At 40.9% G+C, this 19696-nt stretch overlaps 2 protein-coding genes across 3 annotated transcripts in view; one reads left to right on the top strand and one right to left on the bottom strand.

The window, feature by feature from the left end:
- The window catches only part of map3k21 (mitogen-activated protein kinase kinase kinase 21), a 30553-nt gene extending 27063 nt beyond the window's left edge, over positions 1 to 3490 (top strand). The window contains exon 10 of the mRNA XM_050071990.1: positions 32 to 3490. Within this exon, the coding sequence (XP_049927947.1) occupies positions 32 to 393 (362 nt within the window). The 3' untranslated portion in view covers positions 394 to 3490. The remainder of the gene's footprint in view (positions 1 to 31) is intronic.
- Positions 3491 to 6325: 2835 nt separating this feature from the next.
- On the bottom strand, positions 6326 to 15860 carry il22ra2 (interleukin 22 receptor, alpha 2). 2 transcript variants are annotated; one of them, XM_050071992.1, is made up of 7 exons: positions 15487 to 15860; positions 15154 to 15373; positions 12841 to 12964; positions 10325 to 10506; positions 9805 to 9947; positions 8135 to 8292; positions 6326 to 7637 (listed from the first exon to the last, which is right to left on the bottom strand). In XM_050071992.1, exons 2-6 carry the CDS (start codon positions 15215 to 15217, stop codon positions 8143 to 8145), a joined length of 663 nt encoding a protein of 220 aa, XP_049927949.1. In that variant the 5' UTR covers positions 15218 to 15373; positions 15487 to 15860; the 3' UTR covers positions 6326 to 7637; positions 8135 to 8142. The 2 variants fall into 2 exon arrangements, with proteins under 2 accessions (XP_049927949.1, XP_049927950.1); XM_050071993.1 differs by having other exon boundaries at positions 8135 to 8289; positions 15487 to 15668.
- Positions 15861 to 19696: the final 3836 nt, after the last annotated feature.

Genomic DNA, 19696 nt, shown 5'->3' on the forward strand with positions numbered 1-19696 from the left:
AGATATTAACTCTCCCCTGTCTTGTCTCCAGCCAATGGCCCACCTGCTCTGCCTCCTCCAGCCACACAGAAGAAGCAGGATAAAGAGAAGGACGGAGCATCAGAGAAGCCTTCCAGTGGCGAGGCCTTCTCCAGACCACGGCCAGTGTCGTTCCGGGCCAGACCCCACGCCTGGGCCCTGCTGCGGGGACGCAACAAGAGCTACTCCCTGGGCCACTACTCTGGAGAGAAGACAGCACAAAACCTAAGCATGGTGCTGACGTCAGAGGGCTGCTCGCTGCTGGACATGGACACAGAGGGACAGAAACGGGACTGCACTGTGCCGCTCTGCCGCATTCAGAGCTCCCCGGGACGGACCTCCGTTTTCGAGCTGGAGAAAGAGTTCCTCTCGTAGGAGCCCTGGAAAGTGATCTGCTGTGGTCATAGTTCATCCCGTACAATCTAGTGTTTCAGAACATACAGACAGAATTTTTGGCCTAAAACTCCTGGAGGGTTTAGAACCAGGCTGCCTTTTTTCTCCTCCATTTTATAAAACGTTCTGTAACATAGAACCCAGCTTTGTCTTAGCTCTAGGACATAGGGATCTCAGTGTTCTAGAGCGTAGCCAAGTCTGAGACTTCTCAAAGACATCTGTGTCACAGGAGGTCTAGAACATGCACCCACTCAGTTTGAGAACAGTCTAACATGCTGCGTTATGTTTTTTACCCTTCCCATGTCCTGCCTACTGTCACCCTACTGCACTGTGATTGGCTAGTACTTGTTACCTCAACGTGATGCTCTAGTGTATGACAGTTTTCCTCTTGGTTACATTTGCCTTGCTGTCATTGTTGCTGTAAAAGCTGCAAACCACTGCAACCACTCAAAGTGCTTTCTACACTGCGCATCACCTTTGTACACAGGTGGCTGAGGATACTGAAAGAGGTGCCACATGCTACACAGCTTTAACACACTCAGACGCCAATGGAACAGCCATCAGGAGCGATGTGGGGCTCAGTATCTTGCTCAAGGATACTTTGACATGTGGACTGGAGGAACCACAGCTGCCCCAGTAGGCTAGTCAGTAAGCTAGCTTCCGTTGACGGCCTATTTATCGTAACCTTCAAAGGAAATAAGCTAAATTGCTTTAAAAGCCAGTGTAAACCCTGTGCTTGGTGATCCTCAGCCAGTTTCTTCACTGCAGGTTGCACAGAAGTTTCAGCCGTAGAACTGTTGTAGATTTTACAAAGAGCGTGAGGAGCCAGCTGTACAGGCCGCCGACCTGTAGATGAGGCTTCTTGCTATGCAAAAAAATGGAGGCAGGCGCAGCTGCAGTGTCTCAGCCAAGTCCCTCTCTCTTTTTCTTTCTAAGAATTACTATTGCTCACGGTTTTCCAACGCTCCCCACTCAGAAGTAGAATAGCTTTCTACTGTAATACATTAAAAGAATTGAGATATGCTCTTTGACAGAGGCACGCGCCTGAAGCATTAAAGCTCTGAGCAGGCCCAAAAAATCTGTCCAACCCTAACTTTCAAACCATGGCAGTAGTTTTGGGCCAGAGCCCAATTAAAAAGCCGACTTTCTCCTAATTTTCTAAGGGCTGACGTGTCTCCTGGCATCCCTTCTCCTACTTCTCCGTTTCTTCAAGAGCGTTGTCGGCTCTGCTGGCATCTTGTGCACACAACAGGTTCTGCGGAGCGGGCTGCACCCCTCCGTGTGTCTCCCTCTTGTAGTGTGCACAGCGCCCCATGGTGATGCCATGCACAGATGACAATCACTGCTCTGCTGCATGTTACACACATCTCTTCTCTCCACTGTATTGCTCCATGTTTAGTCACATTACCTCTCCCTCGAAATCTGCGCTCATAGCACAGTAGGGTGGGACTTTGGCCATGCTCACAGCTAGCATCCACTCACAAGGACATGTTGAGGTTATGAGTACCACCCAATCACAGCACAGTGTGGCAGGACCAGGCAGAACACTGGCAGGAGAATAATAACGCATACACACTGCCTTGTCTCTCGAACACACACAGTTCTGAAACCTGAGCAGAACGTTCTGGATCAGCAGCTCCTCCTCTGATCCCTCGGTGCTCGACTGTCGCCTTTGTTCGCTCACCTCTGTCTCTCCCTTTTGTTACCTTCTTCCTTTCTCGTTCTGTCGGTGCAGCTCAACGTTGACCGCTGCTGCAGCTTTCGCAACACAATACCCTCACCTTTTTATTTATATATATATTTTTATAGGTAATTTAATATGAAGAGACTTGACCTTACCGTAGCGACCAGCAGGACATACATTCCATGTCAGTTTCAAAGTTGTGCGATCACGCTTTTAGGTTTTTGTGACTTGAGAATCATGCATGCATGTACCCTTAAAATGTTGAACAAAAAAAAAATGGTTATGCCTTGTTTGTAAATATTTCTTTTTATCCCATTCTCAGCCTAATGCTGGCAGTTGTTTTGTATTACATATATGCTGTTTTATGACTGTTTTAAAAGTCAGCGATGCTGCAGTATCGTCTGTGTTCTGGGGACAGGTTACACACTGGATCGTAGCAGGGATGCAAGTATGTCTCCTCCCAGAACGCCCTGAAGATTTTAGAGATGCAGGTAGAAAAACACTGGAAGTCCTACGAAGCAAACATGAAATCTTTTCACTCAAAACTTGGATAAATTTTAAACGGCCACTGTGGTCATGTGTTGCTAATATGGATTTTTCTAAGAGTATTTATAGAAACGGTTGTTTTTTTTGTTTGTTTATTATTTCCTGTACTCAGCACACTGCAGCAGAGCGGGGGAACACTTCAGTCATGAATGTTCATGTCAGGAAAACCTGCCATAAATTATGAATATAATCTAATCCCCCCTGATGATGGCTGATTGGCTGAACATAATGACACAGCAGATTTCAGATTCAAATCATGGAAGGATTTCTACACAGCCCGGGAGTGACCACGCCACCAAATAGCAATACTGTAAACCAGACTGTGATGTAATACTGTAAACCAGACAAACTGTGCCTTCTGACGCATTGAAGTTTCTCTGTATGTCAAATTCATGTCTTCATTTTTACTATCATGTGAGCACAGTATTGCAATTTAGGCAAACAAATGACAGGGTTCCCACGATCATGAAATTCCTAAATTAGAGAAGCTGTTTTCAAGGCCTGGAAATAGTTTTGAGATAACAAAATGTTTTGGGAAAGTTTTGAATATACACTTTTTTGGCTATTGTTTAAAGTATGTTTAGAAAATTCCCATCTTAACATTCTGTAGAATTTGTTCCGTATAATACTTATTTATATCTAGTGCTGTGACTGTTGAAACATCACTAATATCAACTGATATACACTGGCGTATGCAGTAGGGTTACACTATATGAGGAAAACATGCAGTCACGTTGTTGAATATCACGATAACAATATTACATTACTAATATTACGATTACAATATTACCACAATATTACTTACTAAGAATATTATGTTAATAAGCTGATATTAAAGTGTACCAGGTTGAGGCCTTTCTGCCCTCAGTACACTGCTAAAGTACAATAAACTGCTTGTTAAATTTAAAGAATATGAAAGGAAAATAATTTTTTTTTATATATATAACATATTAAACATTGAAGCGAGCAAAAAAAGGCACTGATTTAAAATGTGGATGTGGGCTCTGCAACAAAATGTTTGACGTTAGCAACATGGGGAAGCAGCCTATTTTAAAATACTTAAATAAGGTCATAAAAGTGGGGTGAAATACTATGAAAAGTTTTTCAAATGAATTGGTAAAAATGAGTGGGAACCCTGAAATGTTATGTTTAATTACGTCACGTTTTTGGTTTTGTTTTTTTTCTTTTTGTCCATTTTTTATGTAACGTCAAGCAAACAGTGTCAGCATGTCGTCAAATCTCTATCTAATCAAGCTCAGGAAGGTCTGGAGACATTAAGGATAGATTTTTGGCTAAAGAGACTGAAGACAGTTTCATTATCAGACTCTAAATGATTAACAAAGTGTTTGTTATCCTGATTTGTTCAGCAGGTTTTTCTCTGGGCTTCTGTGAGCTTGACAGTGTGGAGGTTTGACTGTGTATCTAGTCCCTTGGTCACTCCTGGGCTCTCTAACTCCTATGTTACTGTTGACTGATTATATCCCCCCTTTCTTCCCCGCTGTCTTACTTCAGTCTGTTTTTGAGAACATTAGAAAACATGACAAAACAAGGGCTCATCTACAGCGAGATCTGAATTCCCAAATGGTGTAAATATAATTGTGATTCCTGATGTGTATATCACTGCGGCATCTTATGATGATGATTTAGAATGTAAAGTTTCCCATGATCTGTGTTTTATGACCACTGTCTGTCAAAGCAACACTGTAAAGGCCTTACTAATCACCGAGCTGTTAAAGGGGCAGTTTACAAGCCAAGATATCACTGGATTTACCCTTTGCTATGAATTAAGGGTTCAATCTGTAAATACCATAATGCACTGGTGCTCTATGTTCCCTTAAAAATATTTTATTTCAGTTTGAAGCTGCGGTTTGTCGTCCGGTTCATGACTCGGCGTGTAAACATTCCACTACATTTGACAAACTGCAGCATGAATATTTGTGATACCGGTTATCAATAAGGTGCATTCAGGCTTCTGGCTAAGGGACCAAATTCACCTCGACCAGCACTAAAGGCCTCTCTGTCTTCAGGACCAAAACCACTAAATGAACTAGCTGCTAGTGAGGAGTTCTTACAAAGAAAACGACTCGGTACGAAAACTTCACAAAACGACCTCAGAGGCGCAGCGCTGTCGCTGAAAGACCCGCCAGCTTCTGATCAATTAACGAGACTTCCGGTTAAATGCAACACTTCCTTCAAGTCACTGAACGTCTCTGTCACGCTGAAACGTGTCAGATTAGCTTTGAGTTCATCTGTTTCAGTGAACTTCTTTTGTTATCATTACAGTATTGGTTATTTCACGCCTGATTGATCAAGAGTATCAAGTTTTATCAACATTTTGAATAAAGTCTAAATCAAGACTAATGTTGCCTTTGTTTTTTCTCTTGCTGCAGAATGACCACGATTATTTGATGCTGATTCCTACTTAGATTTCAAGAAGTATTCAGATCATGTACATCCCGTAAGTTAAAGTGGTGATATGATTTCTTTCTTACTGCAGTGAAAAAGCAGTGTATCCTCACATTTTCAAGGTTTTCAAGGTTTTCTTGGTCACTTGGGATTTTCCAGCTCAGCTGTCGCCATACTCAAAGCTGCTGCTCTGTCACTATGGTCTCTCCCTACTTCCTGTCCCCTTTTGGCTAGTTGACTTAAAACACATCACTTTCAGTGCACCTGCATGGGCAAGACACCACAGACAGCTTTTCATGGTGGCAATAGGCTTAATCAGCATTGTGTGAACTTGTTTGGCCTGAATGTAACAGATGTAGAAGTCCTGCACTTCAGCTTTAATACTGATTATTAGGTTAACAATATGATGCATCAATGCATACTGTGTTGGGGACATCTATGGGTGTGTGCCCCCACAGCGCTCATGTGAGTTCGGGGCTTTATAAAAAAAAAAAGGTGGCAAACAGCAGACATCCAAGAGATACAACACCAAAAGAAGAGATTGAGACTGGCTTTTACTTTCACTTTCGCTGGCGAGCATGTTTACAGACAGTTACTGTATATCTTTTAAAGTATTAATTAATTTTTTTTTTCTTCTTCTAATGAAAAGACCAGGGGCCGTATTCACAAAGCTTTCTAGTGTGACGATGACGTCACTTTAATAGTCAGCAGTTCATTTCATTTCCACTGGGTGTCCACAGTCCACACCTTGCAGGCTCACGAAAGGGTGTGTCTGTGACAACCAATCACATCTGTCAAAGGAATGAGACATACCTAGCAACAGGGTCAACCACACCTCCCCACTAAGGTAAAAGTTTCTGTCCTTTCCTTGCTCAGAGTTCCTCTGAGAACTTTCCGAAATCGCTCCTAAGCTCAGACTCCTTACTAAAAAATTGTAGGCTAAGTTAGGAGCTCTCTGAGAGTATTCATTGAATGTTTATGAATATGACCCCAGACCTCCATTATTGCTCAAAAACATACTAGCTGCGCAAAATGTTTACCAATCCGCAGCTGAAAATAGACCCCAAGGAGTGCACTATTTAATCCTGTTTGAGTATGGTTTGTTAAAAACTGCAGCGCACGGCTGTCTTAGGAAAATATTGAGCCATTTTTTGGAAATGAAAGAATTAAGCAACAGTATAAACACTTTGTTGATTTTAATTCTCACTCTCATAGGGTTGAATGACAGCAAGAAAAATATAGACTACCTAATCCTGTGAGACAGATTGAACCAGTGTAAACAGTGTGTGTGGCTTTTATTTGTAACATGGCACATACAACAAATACATGATACATTCTCAGAGTTTTGCTTCTGAACAGTGCTGAAGTGTAAACTCGTTGCGTCACAGTAAAGATTTTTTTTTTTTTTTTTTGGCTAAAAGTTTTGGTAACACTTATTGATCTACACAGGTGAATTAAAGTACAGACAGTGGTCACAGTGTTAACTTATGCAAACTACATCCTTCCCGCCCCTGCACAAATGAAACTGATGCTGGAGGAACAGTTTAAGCAAACAAACAGAAACGTTAAGACGAAAGAAATCATTAAATAAAAAAATCTGAAATACCCGTAGAGAAAGCTGAAGTAGATATTAGTGTCTTAAGTCTGCGTGATTCACTTGTAGTGTGTCGAAAGTGAAAAATGAGCTGTGCTTCATGTCAAGGACAAAACAAGCTGAAGAGACGAAATTATCTTAACTCAAGGTCCACTCACTAGATTTTACCGGAGCTTTGAACCACATCATCATCATCAACAATAAATTGTGAAGACAATAAAGCCTCCACTAAAATAGCATTTTAAGTCTTGTGTGTGATTTATCCTGGCTTCATATGAGCAGAGGAAATCTCTGCTCGTCACTAGGCTAATTTACACAATGTAAAATGCTATAGGCTTGTGCTAAAAATGTTAGCACTTGTGGGGAAACAATTTGTGGGGAAAATGTGTCCAGATAAAGACAAGTGCTTTGTCTGTGAATTCTGCGAGTTACTGTGAAGCTGAGTTGTGTACTTGTGTTTGAAACTGTCTCTATAAGCCATGTTTAATGTGTCTTTTAAGTGTGTTTTGAATTAACTAAACTTTACAGCACTTCACACAAACCTCTGCTGCCGACTAGTGGTTTGGAGGTGTAACTGCAGAGTGACACAGACACACCTCTGCTCAGGTATAAATGCTCGGCCATGTGCGTAGGCTACAGCGCAGGCTCTGTATAGAGCTGACACACAAAATAAATCCCACATTTAAAAGCTGGTAAATGGACCTTGAGTTAAGATTATTTTAGAACATTCACAAACAAAATTTTACATTAAATAAAAGCTCTTCTTGAGTGAAACAAAGTGTCCTGGAGACTGAAATGTTTCAAGTACAGTACGCTCAGTTTACCTCCACAGTTCACACCACACGTCAGATCCTTCATGCTTTAAAGAATAAAGTGCATCACTTTTATTGGCACTAATATTTCTGGCAGCAGCCGTCGAGGTAGCGATGGATAATCAAAGCTGAACTGTTGAGTGAAAAGTCCAGTCATTCAGAGTGTCATGTTGGCAGAGTTAATCTACAGCAAAGAGAAGGAGGGAGGAAAACATTAATGAACCACACAAAGACATAACTGTCCAGATTCACATTATTACAACTCTGCACATCTGTCGCAGGTCTAAAAATAGTGCACAGGGTGGAGTGAGCAGAGGTAATTATAGTCATTGAGGAGAAACTCTCCTGCTAAGATTTCTCCTCCAGGAGTTTCATTTTCCCTCCCTCTTTCTGTCTCGCTGCCTCGGGCGATTGTTGTGCGACAGCTGATACTTGACTTCTCATTTGGTAATCTTTTGTGGCAGCGGAGAGGTTACCTTTCACTCTCCAACAATACTGTGCAGCTCAGACACAGTCACACAAAGCAGACACTTGTAGCGTGCTCTCACAGATAAGGTGGCTTGTTACTGCAGTGATGTGCACTCAACAAACTAAACTGAACATGTATACAAATAAGGAGAAAGATGAGTTTCTCTGGGAGTGTGTGTGTGTGTGTGTGTGTGTGTGTGCGCGTGCTGGTACCTGTGTGATCAGAGTGTAGTGACACATTTCTCAGGGCTGCGCACGCTGCTCTTGGTCTGGAGGGGGATCATGGTCTGGGCTTGCAGGCAGTATTTGGCCTTGTGCTTCAGCTCTCTCAGAGTCAGCTTGTTGGAACAGCAGCCCATCTCAAACACCTTCTGAGGAGGAGAGAAGACGACAGGAAGCAGTGAGGGACTGTGATGCACAGTTGGACACGTGAAACAATCTTTACATAAGATAGCCTACCATGGAGTCTGACAGCAAACTGAGCCTTACAGGAGAAATTACATAGTACATGTCGGAAAAAAGTTGTGTTTCCTAGTGTTGTTGTTGTTCTTCTCTTTTATTATTGTTCTTGTTTTGTTGTTGTTCTTCTTCTGCTCTTCCTCTCCCTCTTTTTTCTTCCTCTTTGATTTCATAACAGTAGTAGTGTCAGCGTAACTGCTTCACTAGTACGTGAGTTCCAGACTCCAGGTAAACATCTGTTTTTTACCATGATGATGATTCTCTTAGTGCTGAAAGTTAATCAATTCAGCAACAATTTTGATAATTGTTTCATAGTTTAAGTCATTCATCACCAGCTATTTTCTGATTCCAGCTTCTCAAAAGTGAAGATTTGCTGCTCTTTACTATTTAATCACATAAATTAAATATCTTTGGGTTTTGGGCTGCTGGACAGACAAAACAAGACATTTGAAGACACGACCTTAGAGTCATGTGACCGCTGTTTGACATCTGGTGAACTGAGAGCAGCATTTTTCTGACCTTTTAAAGACTAAAGGAAACTATTAACAGATGAATCAATAATGAAAATAATTATGAATGTATGCTCAGTAGAATAAATGGCCATCAGGAGAAAGGAGTATCTCCGATGTATGAGGACATTCGTGTAACATGCTTTTGTTTGTTAGTTTCTTCTCTTTCCTTCTAGACTTATTTGTTAATTTCTCTTTATGTACTGGAGTCCACCTCCATATCATAAATAACATGCGCCTTGTGTTCTTGTATGCCCGGCAAATAATACATGTATGCCATGTACCGAGCCGAAATAATAAAAAAATAATTGCTGGTTGCAGCCCTTAAATCTTTACTTCACAGGCTCATCTATATCATTACACTGCATTTATTTAGCTGACGCTTTTATCCAATGAGACTTACATTAAGTGCATTCATAGCAAAAATAAGAATGTGGTTGAAAGATAAGTGTCATGGTGATGTTTGGTTTTGTGTTTGGGGTTGTTCTGTGTTTTTTCTCCCTGGCAGAGTGTGTGTGGGCAGCTGAGGATGTGGCTGGCTGGCTGAGCAGGGCCTTCACAACGAGACACACCTGGTGCTCATCAGTAATCACTCCTGCCATAAAAGCCTGGTCAAGACACCACTCCTGTGTCTCTGCATCTTTGGGATCCAAACACCAAAACTTAAAACCTAACAATAAGCTCAGTGTAAAAGTAAATATCCATTAATTACTCATCCATCATAATTATTTATTCTTAATGACTGTTTGCTTGGCTGCAGACAAATTTCCACGTTTGCATGTTCAGCTAATCTGCTGCTCCACCAAGGAGCTCATGTTTTTGGTGCCGTTTGTTTCTTTGTCCGCATGATTGCGGGAAAACTAGTGGCCTGATTTTCATGACTGTGTGTGTGTGTGTGTGTATGTGTGTGTGTACCTCCTCTCCGCTGGTGTGTATAAGGTAGATCTTGTAGTGCAGACTGCTGTGCAGCTTCCTGACGAGCAGCCTGGGCGGCCTCACACGGACCACAATCCCTTGCTCCGTGAGGTTCAGCTTCAGTATGGGAGAGCTGATTTTGGCTGCAGATACATTAGAAGGATATCATTTTAATGCACGATGATGAAGCACAAATCAAAGCCATGACAGAGAAAGAGAGACAGTGAAAGGGGGTACTTTGTGTTTTTGTGTGTGTTTTGTTGACATCTTGTACTTCAAGGTTGCAGGTTGGGGAGTTAAAGCACCAGACGACATCACTGACTTATCAAATATGTTTTTCATCTTTTAAAAATTGACTAAATAAATGACGAAATAAAGAACTATATATAGCAGTATGTGTTTCAGGTTGTTTATTCTTCCCTCAGTTTTTGCATCAGTTTGAGGAAGCCAGGAAACAAAGAAGAAGAGGATGCAGACGATGATGATGAGGAGGAGGAGGAAGAGGAGAGTAAACACTCACTGTCCCAGCGCGGGCTGAACCTCGGGGAGAGGGCCCAGGCTGATTTGCTGGAGGGCAGGGAGGAGGCGTGCACTCTGGCGTAGTACCACTCTCTGAGGTCAGAGGTCAAGTCACTGAGGTCACACTGGTGCTTCTGGATCCCCTGACAGCCGTTGACATCCAACCACTGAGGCTCACCATAACTGAGGAGCAGACACACAGAGACAGACACACAGAGAGGTTATTTCACTCTGTGGATCACAGTTGTCTCACAGCAGAGAGGTGGAACAAATACTCTTACATCTTTTACTGAAGTTAAAATGGTGTTACCTCAGAGTAGATCTACTCTGTTACAAGTAAAAGTCCTGTATCCAAAATTATCTTTTACTTGAGTAAAAGTACAAAAGCCTCAAAATATATTTAAATTGCCAAAAGTAAAAGTACTACGGGAGCGCATTGCATTGTGAATAAGTTAAAGCAATTGACACCTTATCTCGTAATTATGAGCTAGTATCTCGTAATAATAAGAAACTATCTCATAATTATGAGTAACTATCTCGTAATTATGAGAAAATATTGCCTAATTATGAGAAACTATCTCGTAATTGAGATACTACTGTGTAATTATGAGATGTTATCTCGTAATTACGACATAGCATCTCACAATTAAGAGAAACTATCTCGTAATTATGAGATACTATTGCGTAATTATGAGAAATTCTCTCGTAATTATGAGATGCTATCTCGTAATTATGAGAAAGTATCTCATAATTATGAGAAAATATTGTGTAATTATGAGAAACTATCTCGTAATTATGAGATACCATTGCGTAATTATGAGAAATTATCTCGTAATTATGAGATGCTATCTCGTAATTATGAGATAGTATCTCACAATTATGAGAAACTATCTCGTAATTATGAGAAACTATCTCGTAATTATGAGAAACTATCTTGTAATTAGTATCTCGTAATTACGAGATAAGATCCTGATGTACTACAATAAGGCCTTTCGCTGACACCGTAATATTAATTAGCTGATTTGTACAGTGAGCCCACCGAGAAACACAAGGACGGCACTTCCGGTCAACGTTCTTCAGAATAAAAGCATTATATCTGAATAAATTTAAAAAACAATCGACACATTATCATTACAAATATCACAAACATGATTCTATAATTTGTTTTTTATTCATTCAGTGAATGCAATGCCCTTCCGTACAGCACAGATTATGCAGACTGAACCATTCCATGTTGATACATTAATACTGTGATGTGAACACTGGGACTTATTGATTGAGCGGCAACAGGTGTGTCTGATTGCAGGTAGAAGACATGAAGCCCTGCGACTGATTGACTGAACCGGCGGCAGGTGAGCCTGACTGCAGGCAGGAGGGACTCCGGCTTCCAGAGATAAATGACAGACGCCGACCGGGTGAGTTAAGTACCTTTAATACTCTTTATGTATTTACCTTGTGTGTGTTTTCAAATGCCTTTTATCCATGTGGGTTGAGAGCGCAGCGGCGAATTAGACTGTAACCTGTGCAGGGCAGGTCACGTGTGTTTGCAGGGTACAAGCTGTGTGTAAGTTGCAGTGCCTCCAGCAGAGGGCGACAGCGTGCCTGTTTATTGGTGTGCTTGAAGCCAGTAGTCTGGTCCTGGTTTAAACTCTTTGCGGTGGATAATAGTGGGAGCCTTTTGTTGGGTGACCTGTTGCAGTCTTTCGCCCATTTTTATGAATTGTGTCATTTCAATTATGTTACTAAAGGTCACTTATTGTATTTTGTACAACCTGCATCCTGTGATTGTTTGACTGCTCTGACTTGGTGGCAGTGAATTCCTGTCACGCATTTTTAAACCCTATATTTATTACACCATGTGCATCACTTTGATGTTGCAGCTGGGCTCATTTCAGTTGCTCTGCTGGCCTTGTGAAGCAAAAGCTTCCTGACACTTTCTTCCTGGGCTGAGGAACTACTGTAACCAACTACAATCATGAATCTTTTCAAATTAATCAGATAGTTCATGCATCATCTGAGAAGGAAATACAGAAACACTGTGAATGTCTGCACAAATGTAGATCTGTGAATTCAGTAGTTCAGTTCAGCTTCTACCATCTCAACAATATCTCCAGAATCAGATTATTCCTTTCTAACACGCTTCCTGAAACTGTTATTCATGCATTCATAACCATTTAGATTATTGCAGTTCCTTCCTCTCTGGCATCCGTAAAAAAATCCCTCTCACACCTCCAGCTCATCCAAACCTCTGCTTCTTTAGAACTGATTTTAAGGTTTTATTGATTACTTAAAACCCTGAGAGGCCTTGTCCCAAGTTATATCACAGATCTTTTACTGCCCTATGTTCCCACTCGCACCCTGAGATCCTCAGATGCATCTTTTCTTGTTGCCCCGAGGTCAACTTTGGAGTGACCTGCCTGAGGAGATCAGGGCTGCAAACTCTGAAAACCCTCTTCTGCTGCTGTACTGCTGTGTGTATATATATGTGTGTGAGTGAGTGTGTGTGCGATGTCTCACATCTTCCACTGGACGTAGTACTGCAGTGAGCTGCTGCTGTTGGCGGGTGGAGTCCATTGCAGGATGTTTCTGTAGTCCACAGAGTCAAACCTCACCTGAGAGGGTGGAGCGAGCATCACTGGACCTGAGGAAGTTACATAATGGTTTATGAGATGATAAGAGCAACAGTTAAATAATAATGGTGGTTATTATACAGCAACTCAACAGTTAGGAACAAAAACAGTGTAAAATGAAAATAAGGAGTGGAGTAATACACATTCAAAATGAGGAGAGAAGTGCAGTATAGCCTCGACTCCAATCAGAAGGTGCATTTATTCCAAATAGCTTTTATTATAGGCTCTGAAATTTTTTAAAAGTTAATGCTTGTTGAGATTTCCTGAGCCTGTGAGTGACTCTTAAAGGATTCACACTGGAAAGAACTGTTCTGGTGATTTATCTTGAGGCTAAAATGCCAAAAAAAATAAACAAACCACAGGTAAATAACTTGAAGCAGATGAAACTGAGGAAGAATAAAAGAGTTTTGTCCATATTAAAAAAGAACTTTGTGAACCTGTCCTCCTATGTAAAGCAATCTGCCCGCAGTTTGAGTGTCACATTTGACCCTGAGCTTCATCATACAAATAACCGTAAAAAGGCTGAAGGTCGTAACCGCAGTCTTGCTTTCTTCAAATTAAAAATACTGTAAAAGTAAAACATTTTTTTTTTTATCTCAAGTGGACCTTGAAAAAGTCATTCATGCTTTTATCTCATCACATCCGGACTACTGTAACTCCCTGTATTCAGGGCTCAGCCAAAAGGCCATTTCCTGTCTCCAGCTCGCTCAAAACTCAGCTGCCAGACTTCTTACTAAGTCCAAGAGACAAGACCACATCATTCCCACCCTTGCAACTCTACACTGACTACCTGTTAGGTATAGAATTGATTTTAAACCTTAACTTATGACTTTCACAGCCCTACATGGCCTTGCTCCAACATAATATGGTTTTAATAGTTAAGTATTTTATCATCTTTTTTTACGTTTGTGATTGTTCTTACCGGTTTTATCCTGTTTTATAGTTGTACATTTTATATCGCTATATATTAGTGTGTCATTCTTTTATTTTGTACAGCAGTTAAGTCAAGTACAGTTTTTAAATCAACTTGATTTGATTGGCTAAATTATAGATTTACTGACGCACTATGAGCCTGGCTGCTGCCTGTGCTCCTCAGGTAGGACCCTCCTAACCTGGTGTTTTCCGTCAGAGCCCTGCAGGTGTGGAGCTCCTTACCTAGGGGACGTAGTTTAGCAAACTCAGTGTCTTCATTTAAAACACCTTAAAATATACTTTTACAGAAAGGCTTTTTTACAGTATATCTGTTGTGTGTCTAGTTTCTATCCTTCTTCTATCAATTTTATTATTTATTTTTAGTACACACTCACACAGTGTTTTATTTGTCTTCTCGCGAGATTTTGAGGTATCTCGTCTCCTCGTTCAGGAAAAAAATGACCACGAAAAACAGAAAAAAAATTACCACAAAAATCAGAAAAGAAATGACCACGAAAAACAGAAGAAAATTACCACAAAAAACAGAAAAAGAAATACCCCGAAAAACAGACAAAAATTACCACAATAAACAGGGAAAAAATTACACCAAAAAACAGAAAAATAAATAAATTACTCAGAAAAACAGGGCTTTTTTTTATTTGTCAAGTGAATGCAATACGCTTCCGTAGAAAAGTGCTATGAATGAAATGGAATAATGAAATAGATTTATTCTTCCATCTGGTCAGAACCAGGACTCTGTTTGTCCTTAAAAGGACTCTGATGCTGTCATGCTGCAGCCTCATCAATGCACAACATTGTTCCTGAAAACACAGGGCTCGTTTATTCAAACCTGGCAACCTGGATTTAGTTCCTCGAAATCTCAGAGCTCATTACACACATTACTCTAACAGATGTCATTGTCTGCTGGACCGGCCCATAAGTCGGCCGCATTTCTACTTTGTTCTTGGCTGAAAAAAAAATCAATTTACTGTTTGTTGGTGACTGATAATGACAAACATTTAGTAAGTTTTGACTCTTAAAATGATTCTGAGACGAAGAACATAAGTTGTGATTCACCTAATTTACTGCTCAGTCAAGTCTGTTTGCATTTTATTATATTCTATATGAGTGTAGAAGCTGGTTTTTGTGAGTTCTGTTGTTGGTTATTTTGTGAGAGCACCCATCAGTCTGTGAGGTTCCTCTCAGCTGATGTTTAAAACTCAGCAGAGAGAAAAATCAGTCAGACAATAACAATCCATAATATAACACAGCATATAAATATGGTTACCTTGAGCTGTGACACAGACTCCCAGGTTCCCCAGCAGCACGGCTCCGAGCAGTAGACGGGTCATGGCGTTGATGCTGTTGGAAGCACGACAGACACACCGAGCCACACTGGACTGATGCTGCAGAGAACACGGCAGCCTTTAACATGCCAGCTACTTCCCCATTTCCCTTTTCCGTGATGCATGGTCCATTTATGGCTTTCTGTCCCCACTGCAACAATGCTGCACGGTTCGACACAGAAGTACAGTTTTGTGCAACTCACACGTGACAGATTTCATGACCAATGTTCCAGCCTTATCTGGGCTGACATTTTGTTTGTCTATAGATTACTCACCAAATCTCAGATTCTACAGGTGTTGAGGCGTTCACTGACTGAACAGTAACAGTAAAGGACCCCGCCTTTAGTTTTCCTGGATTCACTCTCGCAGAGGAGATTTAGGAGTCCTGGAGCTGAGTCAGTATTTGTGTCTGCTCAGCATCAGGTGCTTAAATCCTCAGGCAGTGGACAGAAACGTTTTAAAAACCAGAGTCCTGACAGCTGTGATGGTGGAAATACACCATAGACGTGAAAAAGATGGTTAAAATGAGAATTGGTGCGTAAAAACAGTGAAATATATAATGATTCAATGCTTTGTCTCCCCTTTGAGATCTGAAATAAAAGCACGCCGACCAAACCAGTCACAAAACCTGTGGGATTTCCATTAACGTCACATCATGTAGAATATTGTAGTTTTCTTTTCATGCGTGTCACTCGTCTGCTTCATTGTTACGCAAGTTAAAGATTGCCCAGATTGCCAAATTGTTTTGTCACAAAGCTCTCCTCCTACACTGACAGTAAACCTGAGAGCAACACAGGCTTCTTCATCTGTTATCACCTGTAACTCTGCATTACCACTAACTCCGCTGTGTGGAAGTTTTATGTAGCCTAGCTTATACCAGCTGGGAGTTGGTTACATAGTTCAAAACAGTGCTATGTTTTAGCAACACATTCTCACTCCGACCTCGTCACATATCGACGTCTGGTCATGTCTTTCCACGTACAACGTACAAGGTATCCTTGGTGTGTTGGTTGTTGACGTTCTGGGACGCTGTGTCAAGTTCTGCCTGTTACATGCATTGTCTTGGTGGTTAGGTTTAGGAAAAAAGAACAGGGTTTGGCTTTATAGTTTTACGGGATGCGAACACCACTCTCCTGGGTGAAGGTCAGCGTTTGTTGGACCCAGCTACCGCCCCTTCCTCCCACCCTACTTGGACTTTTGCCTGAATGGTGCGTTCGTTTTGTACTCAGAGGTCGGAGGTCGGAAGTCGGAAGTGGGAATGACGTCAGCTCTGAGTTGTCAACAGTTTTTGCATTCTAGTTGACAACGGTGGACAAGTCAGAAAAAAACATGGATGCCCGCAAGAAAGCCTTTGTTGCCCTTGCACTTTCGGAGTGTAGACAGCTTCAAAACCATCATGCACTCCAACTGATGAACGCCACAGATGAGGCTGACCTAATGTAAATCAAATATAAGATAAAACTACTATAAACAGTACTTTAGCAGAGTGTTTACTCACTATGTATGTGACCGGCAGATCTCAGGGTGCGATCGAGTTTAAACTTCTGACTGGGAACTGGGAATTTCCGACCTCCGAGTCCAAAACGAACGTACCATAACTTTCGTTCTTGTCCTGCTGCGTTTCCCTGATGCTGCCAAGCGCCATTAAACTATACCGGCAACCATCCAAGTATCATGCTGACATTAAAGGACGGCTTTTTCGTCAGTGTCTGACACCGCAAGTTGCTGCCAAAGCACCGGATTTCATCGACTTTAGAGTGGGACTGGGTTGGTTTTAGGCAAGAAGACAGTTATCAAGATGATATGGTTGAATTTGGTGACTTACACAGACAGCTCAGTGATCGCAAAGTGTGACAAAGAAATTTACTGAAATCGGCCAAATCCGCCTTTGTTACTGAACTCTGCTAAAACACGTCCAATCTCTGCGGGTCGCTGTTTGGCGGTACTGTGGTCAACTAGCCGTAAGCACGACAGGATCGACCTTGTGTAACCACTTAAAAAGTCCATGTTACAATTAACCCCATGATAAGTTGTGCCCCGGTCTCCCCTACTTGTACTTTACTTGAGTATTTAAATGAGTAGTAGATTAATCAATTAGCTGATTGAAGTTTTTTAGGTTTTTATTTTATTTTCATTTATTTATTCATTTTTTGTTTATTTTCCTGATAATACTTACTAATGTTTACTTAGGATTAGTATTTTCACAGTATGGTATCTGAATTTTCCTCCACCACTGTTAAAAACTTTTAAAACAAAGTAAAAATAGGCATGAATGTTCAGCAGAGAACCCAGAAACTAAAGCAGCTAAATGAATCATCATTAATTTTATTAGTTATACCTGTGTTTCTCAAGTCAAAACGTTTTCCATGAGCGGGGTCTATTATTACATATTTAAATTGTACCTCTGTGAGGTCATATGTCTCTGTTTGCTCTCTGGGGCTTAGAGGAATTGCCACACGTTGCTGCTGCAGGTTGATACAGTTCCCAGTATGTGTTACTGGAACGAGCGATGACTATCAGCTGTCCACACATTTCACTGGAAACACCAACAGTTTATTGGAAATGTGTTACATAACACTCAGTGACAACAGAGGGCGCGAGAGAAAGGAAGAGGACTGACAATCTTATCTACTTCTTCTCTCGCAATTGCTGTGTCTGCTTCATGTTAATTATTAACTACATTGTTAATGGGTTTATAAATATCCACAGAAGCTGAGAGATTATATTGTTATTGTTATGTCATGCAGAACATTAAAATAATCGTGACTGTGCAAATTTGGACTGCACTCAAATGTGCAACTGTTTGTAACCTTTTTAACTTTTTTTTCTCTATCATGATAATTTAGTGTAAATTTACAACACTTTTATACAGTGTTAGTTCAACTTTTACATCCTCATCTTACAGAATTAATACAGCTGAGGTAACTTTTGGTCACCAAAAGGATACGTAGCACACTGTGCGATTCCCAACCAGGGGTATTTGCACTTGCATTAGCGAGGAGCTAGCTGGAGGAATTAGCTCAACTAAATTTGGAACAAAAGAAGTTTTGATTAAAAAAAAATAATATACCCACATGTTGAGTGGATCTCAACATGAGTTGCTGCGATTGATAATAGGTTGCTCCAGTAGCTAAATGATTCAACTCCGATTTGTTGCACGTCATACCCGTCTGTTTCCCCATGATTCCCGTCTCTCTGACACTAACTGCCAGAGTGAAAGCTAAGATGCTAAAAAAAAAAAGATCTTTATAAAATGTGAGGGGAAAAAGAGAACATTAAAACTTAATAAATGAGCAAAGAAATTTTAACAGTAAGAAAGTGGATAAAGTGTAGCTGAGCATAATTGACTAAAAGAATAAAATGTTGAAGAGTCAAGCTTCTGCCACTCCAGGTCATAGTAGCAAAAATGCAAATTACTATTCAGCTGTATACAAACGTATTTTAACAATATCTGTGTTTGCATAATTTTATTTTTGTTTTATTATTAATCAGGTGGCACGGTGGTAGAGTGGTTAGCATTGTCGCCTCACAGCAACCATGGTGGGGGAGCCCTTCTGTGTGGGGTTTGCATGTTCTACCTCATTTCAGTGTGGGTACTCCGGCTTCCTCCCACAGTCCAAATACATGCAGGATAATTGGTGACTCGAAATTGTCCGTAGGTTTTTTTCTTCCTTGGTCTTTTTTTCTCTCTAGTTTTGTTTGGAAATCGTATGTTTGTTTTTTTTAAAGAGATTTTTAAAATATTTAAGTCCGTTTGTAAACTGGTGTAGACATATACAGCTATGTTTGATTTCAATGTTAGGTAGGCTCCTTTTAGAAGTCCAGCTCAGGGGTTTTTGTGCATTTCTTAATACAATTAAAGAACTAAATTAATAGTGTTAAATAGCATCCAGCTTAAATCTAGTTCAACTGAACACATTTTGAACATGAGGGGTGGTGTTGATGGTGTTGTACCTGACGCTGTGGGAGTATATCAGATAATAACTGCTGTAGATTACCAGAAACCTCGAGCTCCTCTACCTACAAACCAGTAACCCAGAATCAGTTGAGGATACACACCTGATAGTGAAGTCTGTTATCACCTGTTACTGGAAACAAAAAAAGGTCTCCCTCCATACTCACCCCCACACACACAGTAAAGAGGAAGGAAACATCACATCTATTCAAACACACACACACACACACACACACACACACACACACACACACACACACACAGAAGAGGACTCCCCTGTCACTCAAATTCCTGGTTTCAGAGGAGAGAACAATGTGGGCTGCTCAAATATCATAAAACATCACGACATGCATGTTTCTTCCTTCACATAGTGACTTGACAGAATCTGACGTAGCGGTTTAAATAGTAGTAACTCAGCTGCAACGTGGCCGCTTCACTACACTGAAATACCAACTTCCCTTCTTTAATGAGGTCACTTTTTTTTTTTTACTGTAATATGGTCAGCACAACATAAGATCTGGGACACAAAT

This window comes from Epinephelus moara, chromosome 19 (genome assembly GCF_006386435.1).
Source record: "Epinephelus moara isolate mb chromosome 19, YSFRI_EMoa_1.0, whole genome shotgun sequence".
Classification (NCBI taxonomy): domain Eukaryota; kingdom Metazoa; phylum Chordata; class Actinopteri; order Perciformes; family Serranidae; genus Epinephelus; species Epinephelus moara.

Coding starts and splice junctions, on each gene's coding strand:
- il22ra2 (XM_050071992.1), bottom strand. CDS start 15,217: ATGACCCGTCTACTGCTCGGAGCCGTGCTGCTGGGGAACCTGGGAGTC. Junction 12,965..15,153: donor AGTCTGTGTCACAGCTCAAG/GTAACCATATTT, acceptor TAACTTCCTCAG/GTCCAGTGATGCTCGCTCCA. Junction 9,948..10,324: donor GTTCAGCCCGCGCTGGGACA/GTGAGTGTTTAC, acceptor ATGTATCTGCAG/CCAAAATCAGCTCTCCCATA.